Here is a 20,188-nt window from a genome sequence, read left to right on the forward strand (position 1 = left end):
GGGCACCTAGGTGCCTCAGTTGGTTGATTTGGGCTCAGGTCATGATCTCTCGGTTTGTAAGACGGAGCCCCTCAACGGGCTCTGTGCTGGCAGCATGGAGCCTGCTTAGGGCTCTCTCTCCCTTTCTTTCTCTCTGCCCTCACTCTCAAAATAAATAAACATTAAAAAAAAACAAAATACCTACCAGCGATTAAAGCATTATGATAGAGTAGATATCATTGGTATTACAAAAGTATCAAACAAGTCCCCAACATCACTATCTTCCTGAACAATGATTATTCAAGAAAGTTCCCCAGGAGGTCTGAGTTTACTGTCATTGAAGAAATACTTCCCGGCAGAAGTTTAATGTTCTCAACACTGGTATCGAGAGACATGTTTTCAGTCTGAAACGGCCTTGATTTTGACGCAGGAATTACAAGTATAGAACTCAGGTCACTTTGGTGTTTTTAATCTCTCAACACTGTGAAAAAGGCTCGCTATTTCTGGGTAGCCTTTGGCAAACGGAATGAGGAAAGAAAAGCTTCATCCTGAAAACAGCAGTCTGCTCGCTGTTTCCTGATGTGGGCACCTCTTGGCACAGGCTACCCACCAAAGCCTACCTTTCCCGCCATCACAGCCATGAGACTTTCTTTTCGGGGGACTGTGAGTGGCAGTGACGTGTGTAACTTCTACCTTACTAGCTTCAAAAGAACATGTTTGTTCAGGGTTACGGTCCCAGGGTCCTCGCCACTGGCTGCAGTGCAGACCTCCAGGAACGGCCTCAGCTGTTTCCATAAGGATAAGGTGACAGAACAGCAGGAGGGAACGAGCCCCGAATGACCCTGAAATGCTGAGCTGCTCCACCAGCCGGACCAACCAGCTAGACTGTGGCATGAAAGAGAAATGAACTTCATTCTTTTTCGGCCACTGTATATATTTTTTAACTTTAAAAAAATGTTTATTTATTTATTTTGAGAGATACAGAGTGGCGGAGGGGCAGAGAGACTCCCAAGCAGGCCCCGTGCTGTCCCCGAAGAGCCTGACAGGGGGCTTGATCTCACGATCTGTGCGATCGTGACCTGAGCCGAAATCACAAGTGGGTTGCTTAACTAACGGAGCCACCCAGGTGCCCCTCCAAGCCACTATGTATATATTCAACTTTTAATTCTTATTCCAAGCAATCATAAGTAATCATAGCAATCATAAATAATTTCAGATGCCCTAAGTTTATAGCTTGCTGGTTCTCCATAAGCCAAACACACTCTGTACCTCCACGAAGAATTGTGATACAACCTGGAACCCAGATCTCCCTCATTTTCTCAAATACAGAGAAATACACACCCAATATTTCATATGCTAGTTTCGCAATCATAATTTCACCTGAGTCTTCCAATAACAGAACACTGTGAGCCAGGCCGTGTGAGAACATTACCTCCGTTCTGCAGGGAAGAAAAGTGACTTGGCAAAGAGCACACTGTGTGTTGCAGAGCCCACGTCGCAACTCAGGTCTTTGGCCACGTGGACTGGTTCTTCTGGCCAGAGGCCTGGCCACCACTGCTTTCAGTGTCCTGGTGGTGGTGGCCTGAAGGCTGAGAGACGGGGGCAGGCAGGAAGAGGCTGTGCCTATGGAATAAATGACATCCATTAAGCGTCACAAACAGAAGGGACGTCTGATCCTTTCTCAGACGTTGTCTCCCCAGGGTCTGGAACACAGCAAGGTGCAGAGCCCAGGTTTGGGCTAACGGGGACTGGTGGCAGCCGGCACACTGCCTGTCTGGACACTGGCTCTCCTAGTTCATCCGGAAATAATCTTTTGGAAACTAGCCAACTTCACGTGACTGACCACCATACAGACATTTAAGATGAGGCCACACGGAAAGCAGTCTATGATCTGCCCTAACTGAGAACTCAGGTAACAGAGCAGCACCACACAGCATCATCCCATTTGGGTGAAAATAAGTCTGTACATGTGTGTACAGTCATAGGTAAAGGTCTGGAAAAAATGCAGTAAAAATGTATCGGCATTATCTCTGGGTATTGAGTTTAAAGGTGAATTTATTTTCTACTTTATGCCTAACCATACTGGTTTTTGGTATTTTTTTTTTGCAATGAAAATGGATTGGTTTTATGTATGTATGTATGTATGTATGTATGTATGTATGTATGTATGTATTTGAAGGCTGGGGCAGAGAGGGAAAGAGAAAATCTTAAACAGCTCTGCACTCAGCCTGACCCAGAACTCGGTGCAGGACCTGATCTCACCACTGTGAGATCATGACCTGAGCCAACATCAAGAGTCGGAGGCTTAACCCACTGAGCCACCCCAGACACCCCAGGAGGTCAAAAGTTGATAGGATGAATCCTCCCTCTCATCCGTGTCTGCCTCCCATCTGGCCCCCCCACGGGTAACCAGTGTTACCAGCATCTTGTGCGCCCCTGCAGGGACCCTGTGCAGACACAGGGAGACACTCACATAAATGTATTTCCTGTATCGCCTTTACAATAAAAAACAAGACTACTTTCATTTTGAAGAAAAGGTTGTAGAAGACTCCTGATGTAGAAAGATAAGAAATGAGGGAAAGGCTACAAAACGGTTCCTCAGGTATCACATATCTTTATAATTAATTTAGAAAATGACATTTAAAATCCTTATAAAGAGGCCTGGTGGTTACGGTGGTTAAGGGTGTGGACTCCCGACACTGCGCCGCTGGTTCAAATCCCAGGCTGCCGCTTCTTTGCCCGGCAACTTTGGGCGAGTGACTTAATTTTTCTGTGCCTTGTGCCTTCCTCCATAAACCGGAAATGACACAGTAATAGCATCGACCCACAGAGCTGTCATCAGGCCCGGCACACAGTTCCCGCAGAGTGCCTAGAAGAGCACCTAGCATCATTCCTAAGCGTCAGGATTATAACACTCATGCGAGTTTCTAAGGTTTTCTGCATTGAACCTGCATTACAGAAAGAGTTAAAGAATAAACTCCTGCAAAAGAAGGGAAACAACACGAATACAGATTGTACTACCGTTGAGAGGGGCCACGGAGAAAAGTGAGAGACTGTGGGGCCCAAGGAGGAGCAGAAATGATGCCTGTAGACCCGGTTCCTGATTCCGACCCTCTCAAAGCCTGTGGCAGGGTCCCTCTGCTGGTATCAGCAGAGCCTCCTAAGAGCAGAAGTGGGCCCTGGCCCAGGCACCATCTCTCCTGGCATTCGGAGAAGGCCTTTGAGACTCTCCTGGGGACCCCTCGGACTCTCCTTGAACAAACAGCCTTGGGCCAACTCTTTGGCACTGTCCTCCTGGTGGGACTTACCTGGAGAAAGGCTTCATAATAAGTGGGAGGACTCACCTGTGCTTGGACCAACTGACACCAAGGAGTTTCTGACGGCTGATGACCACCAAGTGCCCTGACGTGGCTGAAAGTCTGGGGGGTGGAAAGATGAGACACTTTATTCACAACCCAGGTGGAGAGAGAACTGTCTGATCTCAGCTCTGTGGCACACGGGGGAGGCGTGTTATTCGTCAGCCTTCAGCTAGAAGACCGCCCTCTGCTTGGGGACCGAGGGGCGGAGACAGGCCAAGGGCTCATGCGCACTGTCTGCTGGGAAAGCAGGGGAAGGGAAGCGCGGGGCCAGGACTTGGAGACCCCGAGTGTGAGTTCCAGCTGCAGCTCGGACATGTCACATTCATGGTACCTGGGATCAACTCTTTATTTCACCTATTTTTTGTTTAATGTTTTATTTCTGAAAGAGAGAGCAGGGGAGGAGGGCAGGGGAGAGGCAGTGAGGAAGGGAGACAGAAGATCCAAAGTGGGCTCTGTGCTAACAGCAGCAAGCCCGATACAGGGTTTGAACTCATGGACCACAAGATCATGACCTGAGCAGAAGTTGGGTGCTAAACCTGACTGAGCCACCCAGGTGCCCTCAAATCCAACTACTCTTCACAGAACCCTGTGGATTCCTGGAATAGCAATGCCAGATGTGACCTACTTGATGAGAAGTGTGTGAACTACTTTATATTTGAAAGAACAGCTAGATCTTGGGGTTCCTTCTAAGTCTGAGGTTAGCTGGTACTGAGAAGTGGTCCCATTCAGTGTCTCTAACCATCTGATACATTCTAAAAAGAAAATAATAAAATCATTCATAACCCTTATCCACAATTCTAAAATCCCTGCACTCTGAGGACATTTTTTTTCCGCATTAAATTTGGCACCAAAATTGACCTGGCCTTATCATGTTTCTTTTTTTTGGTATAATCAACTGCAGAATGTTAAAGCACTTGATCCGAGGTGCTGCCTCAGATGCCTCTGGGAGAGTTACTTAATACAATGGTATAAATATATGACATCATTGTCCTCAAATAGGAAAAAAAATCTGGATTCGGAAGCACATCTGGCCCCAAGGGTTTTGTATACGGGATTGTGACCTGGTAAAAATAAATTGAGAAGCTGTGTGAGGCAGGGGTAGGGCGTGCCCACTCCTGGGTGCGGTGGAGGTGGGGAGACACCTCACCCAGCCCTGTCCAGGGTGCATTCCTCCCAGGATCCTGTCCTTGGGAAGTCCTCCTGAATCGGAATGTACGGAAGCATGACTGTGTTCAGGATGAGGCCAAGGAGCGTGTACTGGGGATGCCTGTCCTCAGTCCGCACCCTTCATCTTTGAACATGTTTCTGAGTCTCCTAAGGATCTTGTAAAAAGGCATTCGAATATGACAGCAGGTCTGGAGGTGGCCTGAGGCTCTGCATTTCGAACCATCTCCAGGTGATCCCTTCCCAATGGGACTGTCCCAGACTCTGGACAGCCTGAGGAAAGGTTCTGAGTGATGACAATGTGGTGCCCCACAGGCAGAGTGGCCCCTGCCGGGCGATGAACACTGATCTATGGTCGCCTGGCCCACACCTGCCCCGTCAGGGCCGTTTCTCCATCCTCCCCTGCCCTCCTACTGCCTTCTGCTGCCTTTTCCTCCCCAGGCGTCACACCACCCTGCACCTGCACTTCCGACCTTGGCTGGCCTGCACCAAGTCCCATGACTCTTCACTCACCCGTACTGCTTAGATGAGGTGCTTTTCCAGTCGGCTGGCCTCACCGCCCCCACCTGCCCCCAAGCATGAACTAATCAGTTCAATTCAAATTCCTGAGATGCCTCACTATCTATCCTGGGTATCTTTCCAAAAAAATTTTCCACTGTTTGCAAAGTACTCCCTAGCCTTGACCACCTGGAGACACGGTGATAATGCATTTGCTCACTAGACAATCAGTGACCCAGAAAAGAGCCTTGGCTTATTTCATTTTTATTTCAATGCCTGCAGAGCCCTGACTGATTCCTTACATGCCCTCCCTGTTTATCTTTTTAAGTTCTGGATTTCCTGGCTACAGAAAACTCAGACTGATTTTCCAAGTGAATTCTCCTGTTATGAAAGTAATACATATTCACTGATTTAAAAAAAAAAACAACTTAGAATAATATGAGAAGAAAATGACAACACTGGCGGGCTCATCACCGAGAGATGCAACATTTTGCCTCGTGGCCTTTCAGTCGTTAGGTATAGGTTGTTTTACACAATCTAGGTCACACTACACACCCCATTCTGTAAACTGCGTTCCCTCCTCCATTTATACTATGTTGTGACCATTTTCGCAAGTCAGTAAAAATTTTTCTACAACATCATTTTAAGTGATTAAGTAGTTTTCCACTTAACTGATGTGCTATAGTTGGGCTTTTTTGGTTTTTTTTTTTAACATTTATTTGGTTTTGAGAGACAGAGACAGAGCGTGAATGGGAAAGGTCAGAGAGAGAGGGAGACACGGAATCCGAAGCAGATTCCAGGCTCCGAGCTGGCAGTGCAGAGCCTGACGTGCGGCTCAAACTCATGAACCGTGAGATCATGACCTGAGCTGAAGTCCTTCGCTTAAATAATTGAGCCACCCAGGAGCTCCTATAGTTGGGCTCTTATATTTCATTCAATCTTTTTTTTTTTTTTTGCTTAAAACTTCAATGAACATCCTCACTTAACCAAAAGACACAGGCACATTCTGACTGTGACACCAATTCTAGTGCGTGTGTGTATTTCGCCACCACCAAGCAGGTCTCTGACACCAGCTGGATGGCTGGAGGTTGCGTCAGACCCTACGGGCAAAGGGCTCGCTCCCACAAGACTGACCCCACCATTGCCACACGCACTTCAGAAAACCAATTACAAGTCCAGGTCATCCATCACCCATGCTTCTTGTCAACCGGCTACAGGTCGATCAGAGGTTCCCATGACCCACAACTTGGATTTGGTTAATTTGCTAACGTGGCTCACAGGACTCAGAGAAATCTCCACTTACCCTTACCAGCTTATTACAGAAGATATGACAAAAGCCCATGGCTTTTATCTCTATAAAGGCTACGGATGAACAGCCCGATGGAAGAGGAGCATAGGGCGGGCAGGCTACGTGGGAAGGGGCACGCAGCCTCTCTGGCCTCTCCCAGCACTGCCCTGTGTTCATCAATCCAGAAGCTCTCTGAACCCCCCCCCCCACACCCTTTAGGAATTTTATGAAGGTCTCACTAGAGCATGATTGACTAAATCATGGCCACTGGCGATTGAATTCCATGTCTAGCCCCTCTCCCCTCCCAGGGGTGGGGGTTCAGGCTGGACTGAAAGTTCCAACCCCAAGATTACAAGGCTTGCTGCCCTGGCAACGAGCCATTTTTAGGAGCTTTCCAAAAGTTGCCTCATTCACATAACAAAAGACATCTTTAGTGTTCCCATCACTTAGGAAATTCCAAGGGATTTAGTAACTCTGTGCCAGGAACAGAAGGACCAAATATGTATTTCTTGTTATAAATCTCAGTATCATATGTCTTTTGGGCACTTCCAGGGAATTATATTATCAGGTCAAAGCGTATGAACCTCTGCACGGTTTGCCCAAATGCTGCCACGCCAGGAAGCATAGCTTCTAGACTCCCACACAAAGCAGATCCTTTGGGCTGAATCAGTGTTTTGAGTCTCCACTAACCTTGGGTAACCAGCAGTGAAATTTAAAAGGGAATTCTAGAGCTGATGGGGACCTCCAGGCCTTCTAGGCACACCGGAGGTCCCTCTGTTTCCAGCTCAGAAAGAGGAAAATTGCTTAGAGAGATCTTCCCTAGGGATAGGCCACCTCCTGAAGTCCACAGCTTCATTTTTACACAACTCTAGACTGGTCCAAATTTCGCATTCTGGCGTTTATTTTTCCAGCTGATATGAGCAGGGGAGGAGCAGAGAGAGGGAGACACAGAATTCGAAGCCGGCTCCAGGCTCTGAGCTGTCAGCACACTACCTGATACAGGGCTCGAACCCATGAACCGTGAGACGATGACCTGAGGTGAATTCAGCCACTTGACGACTGAGCCACCCAGGCACCCCTCCAACAATATTTATATACTTAAAATGAAGCGGGGAGTGCATGGGTGGCTCAGTCGGTTAAGTGTCCAGCTTCCGGTTTCAGCTCAGGTCATGATCTCCGGTTCATGGGTTCGAGCCCTGCGTTGGGCTCTGCACTGACAGCTAGCACAGAGCCTGCTTCAGATTCTGTATCTCCCTCTCTCTCTGACCCTCCCCTGCTCATACTCCCTGTGTCTCTCAAAATAAATTAAAAAAAAATTTTTTTTTAAATGAAGGGATTAGAATGTGCCTGGGTGGCTCAGTACGTTCGTAAGCGTCTGACTTTGGCTCAGGTCATGATCTCACAGTTCGTGGGTTCGAGCCCCACATCGGGCTCCATGCTGACAGCTCAGAGCCTGGAGCCTGCTTCAGATTCTGTGTCTCCCACTCTCTCTGACCCTCCCCTGCTCATGCTGTCTGTCTGTCCATCTCTCTCTCAAAAGAAATATAACTTAAAAAAATAACAAATAAAATGAAGGGATTAGATCAATAGGGGAATGTTTGAGTAATTTATGGCTCGTTCAATGAAGTATGATACAATCATTACAAAACTGAAAACAATCTCTTTACTAATCCAGAATGGTATCTCAGGTGCATTGTGAAGTAAAAAAAGCAAGGCACAGAGCAGCGTATGCCACACGCACATTTGCATAAAGAGAAGGAAAAGAGACTCGTAGACATTTTGCCAAAGGAGTTTTGTTGGTGCAGCCATAAAATAACTTCGGGAAGATGCAAAAGAAACTGACAGTACAATACCTTAATTTTCAGGGGCGCCTCAGAGGCTCAGTCGGTTAACTGTCTGATTCTTGATTTCAGCTCAGGTCATGATCTCACGGTTCATGGGTTCTAGACCTGCATCAGGCTCTTTGCCGATGGCATGGAGCCTCCTTGGGATTCTCTCTCCCCCTATCCTTCTCTCTCTCAAAATAAGTAAACTTAAAAACATTTTTTTTTATATCTTAATTTTCAGGGAAATAAGGTGGCTGGGAGAAGGACACAACACTCTCACCACAAAAATCAAACCTTTAATGTGCTGAATATACCACTATTATAAGCTCAGGTGATAATCTCATGGTCTGTGAGTTTGAGCCCTGCATCAGGCTCTCTGCTGTCGGCACGGAGCTCACTTCAGAACCTCTGTCTCCCTCTGTCTCTGCCCCTTCCCCATTTGTGCTTTCTCACGCTCTCTCTCAAAAATAAATAAACATTAAGAAATATTTTTAAAAAGACATTATGTATTTGTTTATTCTCCAAACTCTACTGAAAAGGTAAGTAAAGGAATAAAAGAAGAAGAGCCTGAGTAGGGACCGTGAATGGGACAGAAGAGAGGCCATGTGGACACAACTCGGCGGGGAGGGTAATGCACAGGCACAGATTTCAGAGCCAGATTTACAGTCCCAGCTACTAAGTGGTTCTCATGAGATCTTGGGCAAATAAATCGCTTCCTTATTTTGAGCTTCAGATTCCTTATCTTCGGAAAAATAAGGAAAAGTCACTGATTTTCTGTATTCCGTATCGCCAGGCACTGGGCTTCCTGGGAGCATTCACCATCACAGATCAGAAGCATTCAGTAAAACATCCAGAAAACTGCCACTATTACTTTTAATAATAGTAGTGGGTTCCCCCCTCCAACAGACTGACAAATATTAAAACAAGTGTCTTTAAAAATCAGTCTTTTTTTAAAGTTTATTTATTTATTTTGAGAGACAGAGAGAGTGCATGAGCAGGGGAGGGACAGACGGATAGACAGAGAGAGAGAGAATCCCAAGCAGGCTCTTTGCTGTCAGCACAGAATCCTACGTGGGGCTTGAACTCATTAACCACAAGATCATGACTTGAGCCACAACCAAGAGTTGGATGCTTACCCGACTGAGCCACCCAGGCACCCCCCAAATCAATGTCTTACTTAAATTTGAGTTTCTCCAATTATAACTGAGGCTGAGCAATTACATGTGTATTCCGTTTGTGTTTCTCTTCGGTGACTTTCCAGGTCATATCAGCATAACAGCTGCAGTTAACATTTATTGCGTGCTACTGTGTACCAGGCACCGTGCCGTGAACTCTCCAGGTGACATTTCATTTAATCTGCAGGTCAGGCAGGAAAAATCATGACGCCCATTTTCAGGTGAGGAAATGAGGCTTACAGAAGGCTGTTTGCTCGTCTCGACTGCTAGCGAGTAGAGTCTGGATTCTGAGCAAGGACGGGACCCCGACCCAGGGGTCTGACTTGACAGACCCAGGCTCTTTGTGCTTATGCTTAAATAACCATCCCCTGGTTGTTTTCCTGTTGGATGATTTGCCCTTTCCTTAATATTTTGCAAGGACCTTTTGTATTTTGGTCTGGAGGGGCTCAGGGTAGGGTGGGAGCTATCTGGGCTGACGGAGAAGGGGCTTCAGAGATTTCCCGCCTTCCCTCAAAGTAAGGCTGGGCAGGAGTCAAGGCTGAGCCGTCAGTGGTGGCAGGAAACCAACACAGAGCAGAAGTCTGCAAGGGTGAGGGACTTTGACCCCCTTGGAGAAAATGCAAGAGTGACTCACAGGAGGAAGAGAACACCAAAGCGCGTAGGCTGTCCCCACCGTGACAGTCCAAAGTCATCAGGAGGAAGAGGAAAACCAGAGCTGGCCAGGAGCCGCCACAGACCCATGCAGATGAGGCCCGCCCGCCAGGGTCTGGACACCAGGCGGGGAGAAGTTAGAGCCCAGCGCACACGCTGCGGGGCGGCTGGGGACGGAGGAGGAGACTCTGAGGAAGGAGGTAAGGAGCCGAGAGGGTCACGGAGGGACCTGACTCCTGAGAGGCAGTGTCGTCCGCTCAGTGACCCCTGTGGCCTGGGAGAAAAGGGCTCCTGGGGCCATTTTTCAAGCCCAGCCGTTCTTCAGCTGTGAATAAGCCACTTCACTGTTTCTTTCTTTCTTAAGTCACTTCACATTCTGAGCCTTGGCGTCCTTACTTATAAAATGGGCATAAAACTATTGCACTAACTTGGTGCACGTGGGTGGCCCAGTCAGTTAAGTGTCCCAGGCTTGATTTGGTCATGAGATCGAGCCCCAAGCTGGGCTCTGCGCGGGGTGGGGAGCCTGCTTAAGATTCTCTCTCTCCTACTCTGCTCCTCCCCTGCATGTGCGTGAGTGCACATGCATGCATATGGCCTCTCTCTCTTTCTCTCTCTCTCTCTCTGTGTCAAAAAAGAAAATTATCAGGGTGCCTGGGTGTCTCAGTCGGTTAAGCATCCTACTTCTGCTCAGGTCATGATCTTGCGGTTTATGAGTTGGAGCCCCGTTGTCAGGTTCTGTGCTGACAAGCTCAGAGCCTGGAACCTGCTTTGGATTCTTTGTCTCCCTCTCTCTGCCCCTCCTCTGCTTGCATTTTGTCTCTCTCTGTCAAAAATAAACAGTAAGAAAGAAAGAGAGCGAGAGAGAGAAAGGAAGGAAAGAAGGAAGGAAGGAAGGAAGGAAGGAAGGAACAAACAATCAGGCTAACTATACTAAGCACCTGCTGTGCTTTGCTGGGTACATTATAGATATTACCCCTTTCTCACAAGACAACCCTCTAAGGTGGATTCTTGGCCAATTTTACAAAGAAAAATGAAGCTCAGAGAGCATAAGCCATTTATCTAAGACCACATAGCAAATAAGTCCGGTTCCAAAGCCCATACACTTTCAACTCCGTATCCTGCTTCCTTTTACAGGGTGGTTTTAAAGAATCAAATAGCCTTAAGCAGATGGGGAAAAAAACGTAAAAGACAATCATGAAATCTACACGTGAGTTGCCACACTTAGATCCTAGCCAGGACCGAGACTCTTTGTAGGCTGTGAAGTCCTATAAAAAAATGCTAGTTCTTCAAGTCTCTCCTCTTGAGGGTGGAAACTCTGGGGTGATGCTACAGACAGTATTTGGCTGACTTGGTCACAGATCAAGGTGACGCCTTCGGGGTGGTGTCTAGGGACCTACTGCAGCTGAGAAGTGCTGGCTTGGCGGCGCGTCCACGGACACATGGCCAGAGGCTCTCCTGGAGAGCTGGACTCTGACCTGCGGATCCCGGAACAGAGGTGGGTGTCTGAGGGGACCCTGGGGCCCAGGTGCTCATGCAACAGGAATCACTCCTACTCTTGAATGGCCTCTTACAGCTCTGGCCATGGAGCTTCAGAAAATGTAGGTCTGCTCTGGGCGGTGGGGCGCGGGTAAGGGAGAGATCTTTAAGGGGGGGTAATACAAGCTCATTGTAACTGTAGTAAAGCTAGACCTTTCAGATGAGAGGGCGTCTGGGTGGCTCAGTTGGTTAAACATCTGACTTTGGCGCAGGTCATGACCTCACAGTCTGTGAGTTCAAGTCCCGCATCAGGTGAGCATGAGCCCTGCTTCGAATGAGCTCGTGCCCTGCTTCAGGGGAACACGAGCTCAGGGTGAGCCCCGCTTCTCTCTCTCTCTCTCTCTCTCTCTCTCTCTCTCTCTTTCTCTCTCTCTCTCTCCCCTCTGCCCCCACCAGCTCTTTCTCTGCCCCTTGTGAGATTCTCTCTCCCTCTCTCTGCCCTTCCCTCACTTGCTTTTTCTCTCAAAAAAAGTTTTTTTTTTCAGAAGAGAGAATTAAATGAAGTTTTTTTAATGTTTACTTTTGAGAGACAAAATGTAAGTGAGGTAGGGGCAGAGAGAGAGGGAGACCCAGAATCCGAAGCAGGCTGCAGGGCTGGAACTCACAGACCACGAGATTATGACCTGAGCAGAAGGCAGCCACTTAACCGACTGACCCACCCAGGCAGCCCTCAGATGAGAGAATTTAAAACAAAACAAACAAAAAAACACCTATAATCTTATTCCTAGATAACCACTGTTGACATTTTGGTGTTTGTTTTTCCAGCCATTTCTTCCATTGCATACATATATTGGATATACTGGCATGATAGGGTTTTACTACTGTTTTTTTGCTCAGTGACATCACAAACATATTTCCACATTAATAGATGTTTTATCACATTAAAAGCTGCAGTGTCTCTTCACAGGGATAGACAGAATGTCTTTATTAGTACCAAGCTCTAACCAACTGAGCTAACCGGCCACCCCAGACTGTCTTTAGTTAACGGCCCGCTCCTGAATGAGGAAGCAGTTGTCCATACTACCCCGTTAGACCTGTGCCACCATGGGCATCTCTACAGTCAAGCTTTAGCACAGGCCCTTGAGTGTGTCCACGGGACAGACGCCAGTGGGGCAACTGCTGGATGAAGGCCATGTACTTTTCCTTAATGTTTATTTATTACTGAGAGAGAGACAGAGAGAGTGTGAGCTGGGGAGGGGCAGAGAGAAAGAGACACACACACAGAGAATACAAAGCAGGCTCCAGGCTCTGAGCTGTCAGCACAGAGCCCAACACGGGGCTTGAACTCACGAACCACGAGATCGTGACCTCAGCAGAAATCATAAGCCAAGTGACTGAGCCACCACCCAGATGCCCCAAGGCCATGTACTTTTTAAGGCTTTGATAAGTACTAAAGGGGTGCTTCAGACATACCCTGGAGTTCAGAGCACCTCAAAGCTCAACACAGACACCTTTGTCACAGCTTCAAAGTTAGCCTTGACCCCTCCTCCCTCTCAAATCCATTTGCAGGGATGACAGGAACCGCCTCACATGGAGTCTTTGCTGGATGCCAGGCTCTAAGAGCCTTATATTCTGACGTACTGCTTTCAGTCTCCTTTTCAGAAGAAGACACCGAGAGGGCGCCTGAGTAGTGCAGTCAGTTAGGCAGCCTACTCTTGAACTTGACTCAGGTGATAATCTTTTGGGTTGGGAGTTCAAGCCCTGAGTGGGGCTCTGGGCACTGACAGCATGGAGCCTGCTTAGGATTCTCTTTCACCCTCGCTCTCTCTCCCCATACCTCTCTTGTGCTTTCTCTCTTTCTACAATAAATAAACGTTTAAAAAAAAGAAGACATTGAGACACAGGCTAAGCTATTCAACTGGGATCACAGCCCTAATAAGCAGTGGACCTGGGGTCATGAGGCTCAGCGACATGGTTCTGGAACCTATGCTGTCCACTGCTTTTTGGGAAGTGCTTTTGATTTCGTGTCCAAAGACAGTTTTTCCTCCATCCCTCTGACGTCCTCTGCCATGGCCTGGCCTCTGTCAAGCGCCGCCATCCCAGCCTGATGATAAAGTCCCTCATGGCCTTTTATTTCCACTCTGTCCTTTTCAGTCCGTTGTCTGCTCTGCAGCTAGAATGGTGTTTTTTATCTCTACTATTTAAAAAAATATATTTTATTTTTAAGCAAACTTTACGCCCGACCTGGGACCTGAATCCACATTCCAGAGATCAAGAGCCACACATTCTACTGGCTGAGCCAGCCAGGCACCCCTACAATGGTGATTTTAAAATGGAAATTGGAAAAAGATAAAAATAAATTAAAATGGAAATAGAATCAGCGCCCAAGCCACCCAGAACTCAGTCCAGATTAGTTCCCCTCCGCCTCCCTCTCTGGCTTGTCCTCAGCCGTTTTCCTGCTCCAGCTCCGCCCACTACGCTCAGGCACCTCCTCTCACTTCCTGAACCTGGCAGAAGCTCTTCTCACCTTGGGGCTTGGTACATGCTGTTCCGCTGGCCGGAATGTCCTTCCTCCATGCTGCATGGCTGGTTTCTCGTCGTCCCTGAGACTCAGCTTTCATTCCACCTCTTTGAAGAAACCTTTCCTGGTGGTTTCATATGGGCCTGTCCTCTAAGCCCATTTTCCCTCTCTGTCCTTTACGGCATGCAGTAAAATGATGTTTACTTACTGCCCACTCCTCATTAGATGGCTTTCCCCCCCATTACACTCGAAATGTCAGGAGGTCAAAACCATGCTTCTCTCATTCATCATTATTTCCCCAATGCCTAGCTTGGCTCCGGGCACGCAGTGAGTGCTTGATCACTTCATAACTGCAGGGTGCCTGGGGGACTCAGTCGGTTAAGCCTCCCACTTCGGTTCAGGTCACGATCTCATGGTTCGTGAGTTCGAGCACCGCATCAGGCTCTGTGCTGTCAGTGCAGTGCCCGCTTCAGATGCTCTGTCCTCCTCTCTCTCTGCACAGGCTCCACTTTTGCTCCCTCGCTCCCTCTCAAAAATAAAATAAACATTAAATGACTTAATAACTGTAGAATGGATGAATGGTCCACCGAAGAAGGCATTCATAGGTAAGGAGCCTTGGCGAACTCTCCCAGCTTCGGCCAGAGCTTTGCCATCCGCCTTCTGCATAGCTCTGTTTCCCTGTCCCTACATGGAGCAGTGGCAGAAGTCTAGAAGAAAACCAGGAAGCCACGGGCAAGAGAGTAAGGTTTTGGTTCAGGTTTCAACTCAGGGCAGATGGGGTCATATGAGGCACACGAGGGAGATGTGTTTCCCCCAAACCCCGAGCACGGTCCCTAGATCCCCACGAGAGACTCCTGGCACGTGGCCTCTCCTGACCAGATGCAAACACTTACTGCGTAGTTAATAACATGCACCCAGCAGGTGAACTGACAGACGAGTGCTGTCTTTAAGGCAGCAGCATGGTGGGGGGCCGGAAGTCCCAGCGTTGCGTTACCACTGGGTGACACCACTGACTAGCTGGGGGACGTTGGGTGACAGTCACTTCTTGCTTCCCATCTGCAAAGTGAGTGGTTAGGATGGAGAAATGGTTTTTAAACTTTTTTTCCCCCCATTCAGCTGCTCAACTCTTCAACCTATTCAAGGGATCCGTATGGGAAAAGCCAGGTGTTTCTGGTTGAAATGGGGAAGTGGGGCTGGAACTGTCCTCCTTCCTGACTCCCCCTTTTAAGTCCCCAAGGGTGGAGAGATGGCCAACCTTTGGACTCTCAGATCGCAGCAGTCAGTGCCTGCCTGCCAGGCTGGTTGTCTGTGTTCTAAGAACAAAGATGGCAGCAAGACTCGCATGCTGACAGCTACTTGGGCACATTAAATGCTCAGAAAAGGGGGCGTCTTGGGGTGTGTGGGTGGCTCAGTCGGTTAAGTGTCTGACTTCGGATTGGGTCATGATCTCACAGTTTTTGAGTTCAAGCCCCACATTGGGCTCTGTGCTAACAGCTCAGAGCCCGCTTTGGACGCTCTGTCTTCCTCTCTCTATTCTCTGCCTCTCCCCTGCTGGCACTCTCTCTCTCTCTCTTTCTCTCTCTCTCTCTCTCTCTCTCTCTCTCTCTCTCTGGTAAAAATAAACATTTAAAAAAAAAAGCCTCTTGGCCGGCTCAGGAGGAGGAGCACATGACTCTTGATCTTGGGCTTGTTAGTTTGAGCCTCACACTGTGTGTAGAGATTACTTACAAATAAGTAAACTTAAAAAACAAAATAAATGATCCCGAGGGGACCAGAGAGGACTTACTGAGTCTGACGTGCTGAGATTTCAGACTGGGTAGCATGTGATCGTCACAGCAGACAAAGTGCAGGGGAGGCAGCCCCTTTGTGTGAGGAGGCGGCTTAGGCCATTTTAGGAAAGAAATGGGGGCCCGGGAGAGAAGCGCCCAGAGGCTCACTTACCTCTCCACCACCTAGAAAAAGGAAATTGCCCCCCTACCTTCCCAGGCCTCGATCCCAGGCCTCGAAGAGACTGCTCGCAGCCCTGCAGATGCTCGGCGGCTTCGGAGGTTGGTTGTGCCACGCCCTGGGGGAGCGCCGGCCCCCCACCTCCGCCCTGCCACCCAGGCGGCTCCGTGGCCTTTGCTACAGGCGGGCAGGTGTGCTCAAGAGGCTGCAGCCTGGGCCACCTGGCAGCTGCAGGTGCTGTGCGCGCTGCCATGGAGACGGGCCTGGGGGTTGGCGGCTGGTGGAGAGAAGTCGGGCTCCCAAAGCTTTGTGGATTCAGGAGAGGGAGAGACAGGAGCCTCAGGTCCTGCGGGTTAGTCTGCCTGACCACGCTAGCACCAGGTGGGTGCCCGGGGGTTCCCCAGGACAGAGGGAGGGAGGGGGAGCCAGGAGAGGCTCTTGAAGGGCTGAGCTGGGGACCTGGGCGTCTCTAAGCTTCCAAGCCAAGGGGAAAAGCCTTGCCAGGGCCCCCCTGGCCAGGCCAGTGCAGAGCCCTGAGCTGACTGGACAAATGGGCTCTGGAGGGTTGGCCCTATAGCGCAGTGGGAGGAGGGAGATTGTCTCCCCGAGGAGGGCAGACCAGGGAATTCACAAAGGCCATCTCTGCACTCGTCAGGGATTTGAGGCCACAGGGAAGAAAGTATTTGCCCTACAACATAAACCACTGACTGGTCCTCCTTCCTCTTCCTGGAGTCTGAGGTGCCAAGGGCAACCACACGGCACACAAGGAGCACTTTTTCCGCTTCCAGAGCTGGGGTGCAGTCTCCTCCAGGGGCAGCTCGCTAACGGTGCGGGGGGCTCAGGCCTTTGCCAAAGCCCAGACTTTCCAGCTCAGGAACTGGGTGATCTGGAACAAATTGCTACGGTTTTCATCTGTGAAATGTGGGTGACAGTATCTTTCAACAACACACAGACTCCTTGCCTAGGGCCAAGCGCAAGGACGGAGCTCATGGGTGTCCCTCTGTTCTCTTGCCCTTTCTGCCAGGACATTCCTACTAGGTGTCGCGGTGTCGAGCTGAGGATGGCCGAGCAGCAGGGCCGGGAGCCTGAGTGCCCTGTCTGCTGGAACCCATTCAACAACACGTTCCACACCCCCAAAATGCTGGACTGCTGTCATTCCTTCTGCGTGGAATGCCTGGCCCACCTCAGCCTGGTGACTCCAGCCCGGCGCCGGCTGCTCTGCCCCCTCTGTCGCCAGCCCACTGTGCTGGCCTCTGGGCAGCCTGTCACCGACTTGCCCACAGATACTGCCCTGCTCACCCTGCTTCGCCTGGAGCCCCACCATGTCATCCTGGAAGGCCACCAACTCTGCCTCAAGGACCAGCCCAAGAGCCGCTACTTCCTGCGCCAGCCCCGGGTTTACACGCTGGACCTAGGCCCTGAGCCTGGGGGCCAAACCGGGTCCCCGCAGGACGTAGGGCCTGCCCCCAGGTCTCTGCCCATTCCCGTCCCCAGCCACTACTCTCTGAGGGAGTGTTTCCGCAACCCTCAGTTCCGGATCTTTGCTTACCTGATGGCTGTCATCCTCAGCGTCACGCTGCTGCTCATCTTCTCCATCTTTTGGACTAAGCAGTTCCTTTGGGGGGTGGGGTGAGCGTTGCTTCTGGACGAGGAGCCAAGTCTTTCCTGACTGCTGCTGGCCACGGGGACCGCAGAGCCTCATTTGGGGTTGTCTTCCTTTTTACAATCTGGGGATCAGTAAGGCCAGGTGTTTGCTTCTCGGAACACTGGGTCCTACTGTAATGGGAAGCTTTGAAACCCAAAAGGCTGGGAAAAGGTGTGGAGAGAGACCTCTGGGTGTAAGCCACGGGGCCACGGGAGGGCAGAAAAGCAGATCCGGGACTGCGGAACTATGTGGCAAGTTGTGCTCAAGGGCTGGACGATGGTACCCGGGGGCCCGGCTAGCCCAGAAAGGGGCACCTCTCACTGGAGTCGCTCCCAACTCCGTTCACATTTGTTTGAGTTGCTCTTTTCATGATGTCTTGCTACAGTTTTGGAAAGTGAGCCTCAATTCTGTGAGCAAAGGCGTGTGCCTTCCTTCGGTTTTCTCTTTGAAAATCTGGCCACCCGTCCCAGGAAAAGTGGTCTGCGGTCATGAACTCCTGCACTTACTCATCTGACAACCACTTGGTTGTCAGAACTAGGGGAAGGGGAGGGTAGGATTATCCGTGGGTGACAGAGAGCCTTCCCCAGCAAGGAGAGCATGTTCACTTGGCTGCTTCTTGCACAAGACAACCTCTTGTCAGTGTGCGGCCTATGGAGTGTTAAGAGTATAAAAGTTTAAAGGTGATCAAAAGAAATCTGGAGTTTGGGGAAAAGGTTTATTAAATCTGGTAGGTGCGAGGCCCTGATTAAGCCTGGATGCTGGACGGAGCTGACTCCCCTCCTCTAGGTACGGAGTTAGGGCGGAAGCCCTGGGAGGAGGAAAAGCCTTAGCCTCGAACCCAGGCCATGCAGATAGGGGGCCCGGGTTTTCATTTCATGTGACATTATCTCAGAACCCAGGCAAACTAGATGCGCAGGACTCTAATTTGCCACCTAGGCAGTATCTAAAACCCTTTCTTCTTCCCCAGTTTTAATATTGTCCAGTGGCCCACAGTTCTGGAACAATCTCAAAGTCGTTAAAACACCACTACAGTTATGAAAGGATAACGTGAGGGGGTTTTTTTTGATCTGTGGACTAAACTTTCAGAGTCAGAAATGGAGTTGGTTTTATTTGCTCTAAATAAAATTTTGTGCTAATTCTTCAGGGATTTTTATGTGCAAGGTGTTCCAAAATAGCCAAGACCTGTATTTCATGTTCAGTAGAACTGAATGGTGATGAGGGCCAAGGTGAAATTTCTCCATTACAGAATGGGAAGGCCACCACGTGTCCCGCCAGGGGACTCGCACCTACCTCTCCATTTACGCCATCAAAGCTAATTACACTGAAGCTGGGACTCTACCTCTCCCCGCTGACTTCATTTCTTTACACGTCCTTGCTCCGTAACCTTGCGGCAGGTGAATGAGACAGTGATCTCCCTGTGTTCCCCAAGCCGGGGGAAGCCCAGCGGCACCCGCCTCTGCGCTAGAGCTTCCTGCTCCGAGTGAAGGAAGCTTCATCCCTTTTACAGATGAAACAGGCTCTGCCAGGTTAGCTGCCTTGTTCAGGGTCACCCAGGTAGTAAGTGGTGGAGGCACTTCTGGTCAAAGCAGAATTGGAGCGGCTCTTGGAGGGGCCGATACACCATCCATATAAGGAAAAATACAGGTGCGAGCTTTTTGGGGTAGGGAAGGGTATACTTAACGTTACGGCGTCTTCTATTTTCACATTCAATAGTTCTAACTTTGGGGGAAGCGGAAATGTTTGGACGCACCTTTGCTAGTCCCATGAAGAAGGTGGGTTGCGCTTCTGGCTTTTAGCACTCCACAGGTCAGGGATGCTAAGATTAGCTGCAATGCTTAAGAAAGTTCTACACCACAAGGCATCTATCCCAAGACGTGAAGCTTCCTGTTGAGTAACACTTTTGGTGCTTCATTAGTTCATGAGGTAGAAGTGGTGAAATTACTGTAATTCCCCTTGGCATGGAGTCAGACTAAGAGATGCAGTGACTCATCAAAAGGGAGGTATAAACAGTAGAGTGGCTAAAAAGCTCAGGCTTTGTCCTGGAAACAGGCCATGCTGGCCGGACTGGGCATGTGGTCAGGCCGGTGCTGCCAACATACTCAGTGAAGCCCTATGAATCCTCCTCATAAGGTCACAGGAGACAGACCAGGCTCCACCACTCACCGACTGGCTGACCTTGAGCAAGTTACTTAACTTCTCTGAGCTTCAATTCTGTCCAAAGAGAGTAATTCAAGAAGACTGGGGAGATTAAATGAGATGTCAGAACATGCCCGGCACAGTCTATAGGCAAGAAGTGTCCTGGAAGTGGTGGCTCTGATGTTGATCTCACCCTTACTAATAAATGCTACATTTGGCTGATGCTCCTCAGCTAACGGCTTCCTTATGATGGTATTTGCAATGCAGAAATGTATATTCCACAAGGTAGTGGTTTTCCTAAAGGCTTACGTGAAAACACTCATCCCACTGCTACCTCTAAATCTCTTGGAACAACAACAACAAAAGTTTAATGGAATGAATAGTAAAATTTAAATTTGAAAAACAAAACCTTTGTTAACACACTATATCCAAACTGCATACTAATACACTAACATTCATTATTAGTGCATGCATGCGTACCACAAAAGTAGTCACAAAGAATTATTTTTCATGGCAACTGTGG

General features: G+C 49.2%; 1 protein-coding gene across 1 annotated transcript; it reads left to right on the forward strand.

Annotated features, from left to right (window-relative positions):
• Positions 1 to 9,939: 9,939 nt before the first annotated feature.
• On the forward strand, positions 9,940 to 19,896 carry RNF183 (ring finger protein 183). The gene is made up of 2 exons (XM_029920552.1): positions 9,940 to 10,140; positions 16,909 to 19,896. Exon 2 carries the CDS (start codon positions 16,945 to 16,947, stop codon positions 17,515 to 17,517), a length of 573 nt encoding a protein of 190 aa, XP_029776412.1. The 5' UTR covers positions 9,940 to 10,140; positions 16,909 to 16,944; the 3' UTR covers positions 17,518 to 19,896.
• The last annotated feature ends 292 nt before the right edge of the window (positions 19,897 to 20,188 follow it).

Source organism: Suricata suricatta, chromosome 13 (assembly GCF_006229205.1).
Source record: "Suricata suricatta isolate VVHF042 chromosome 13, meerkat_22Aug2017_6uvM2_HiC, whole genome shotgun sequence".
Lineage (NCBI taxonomy): Eukaryota > Metazoa > Chordata > Mammalia > Carnivora > Herpestidae > Suricata > Suricata suricatta.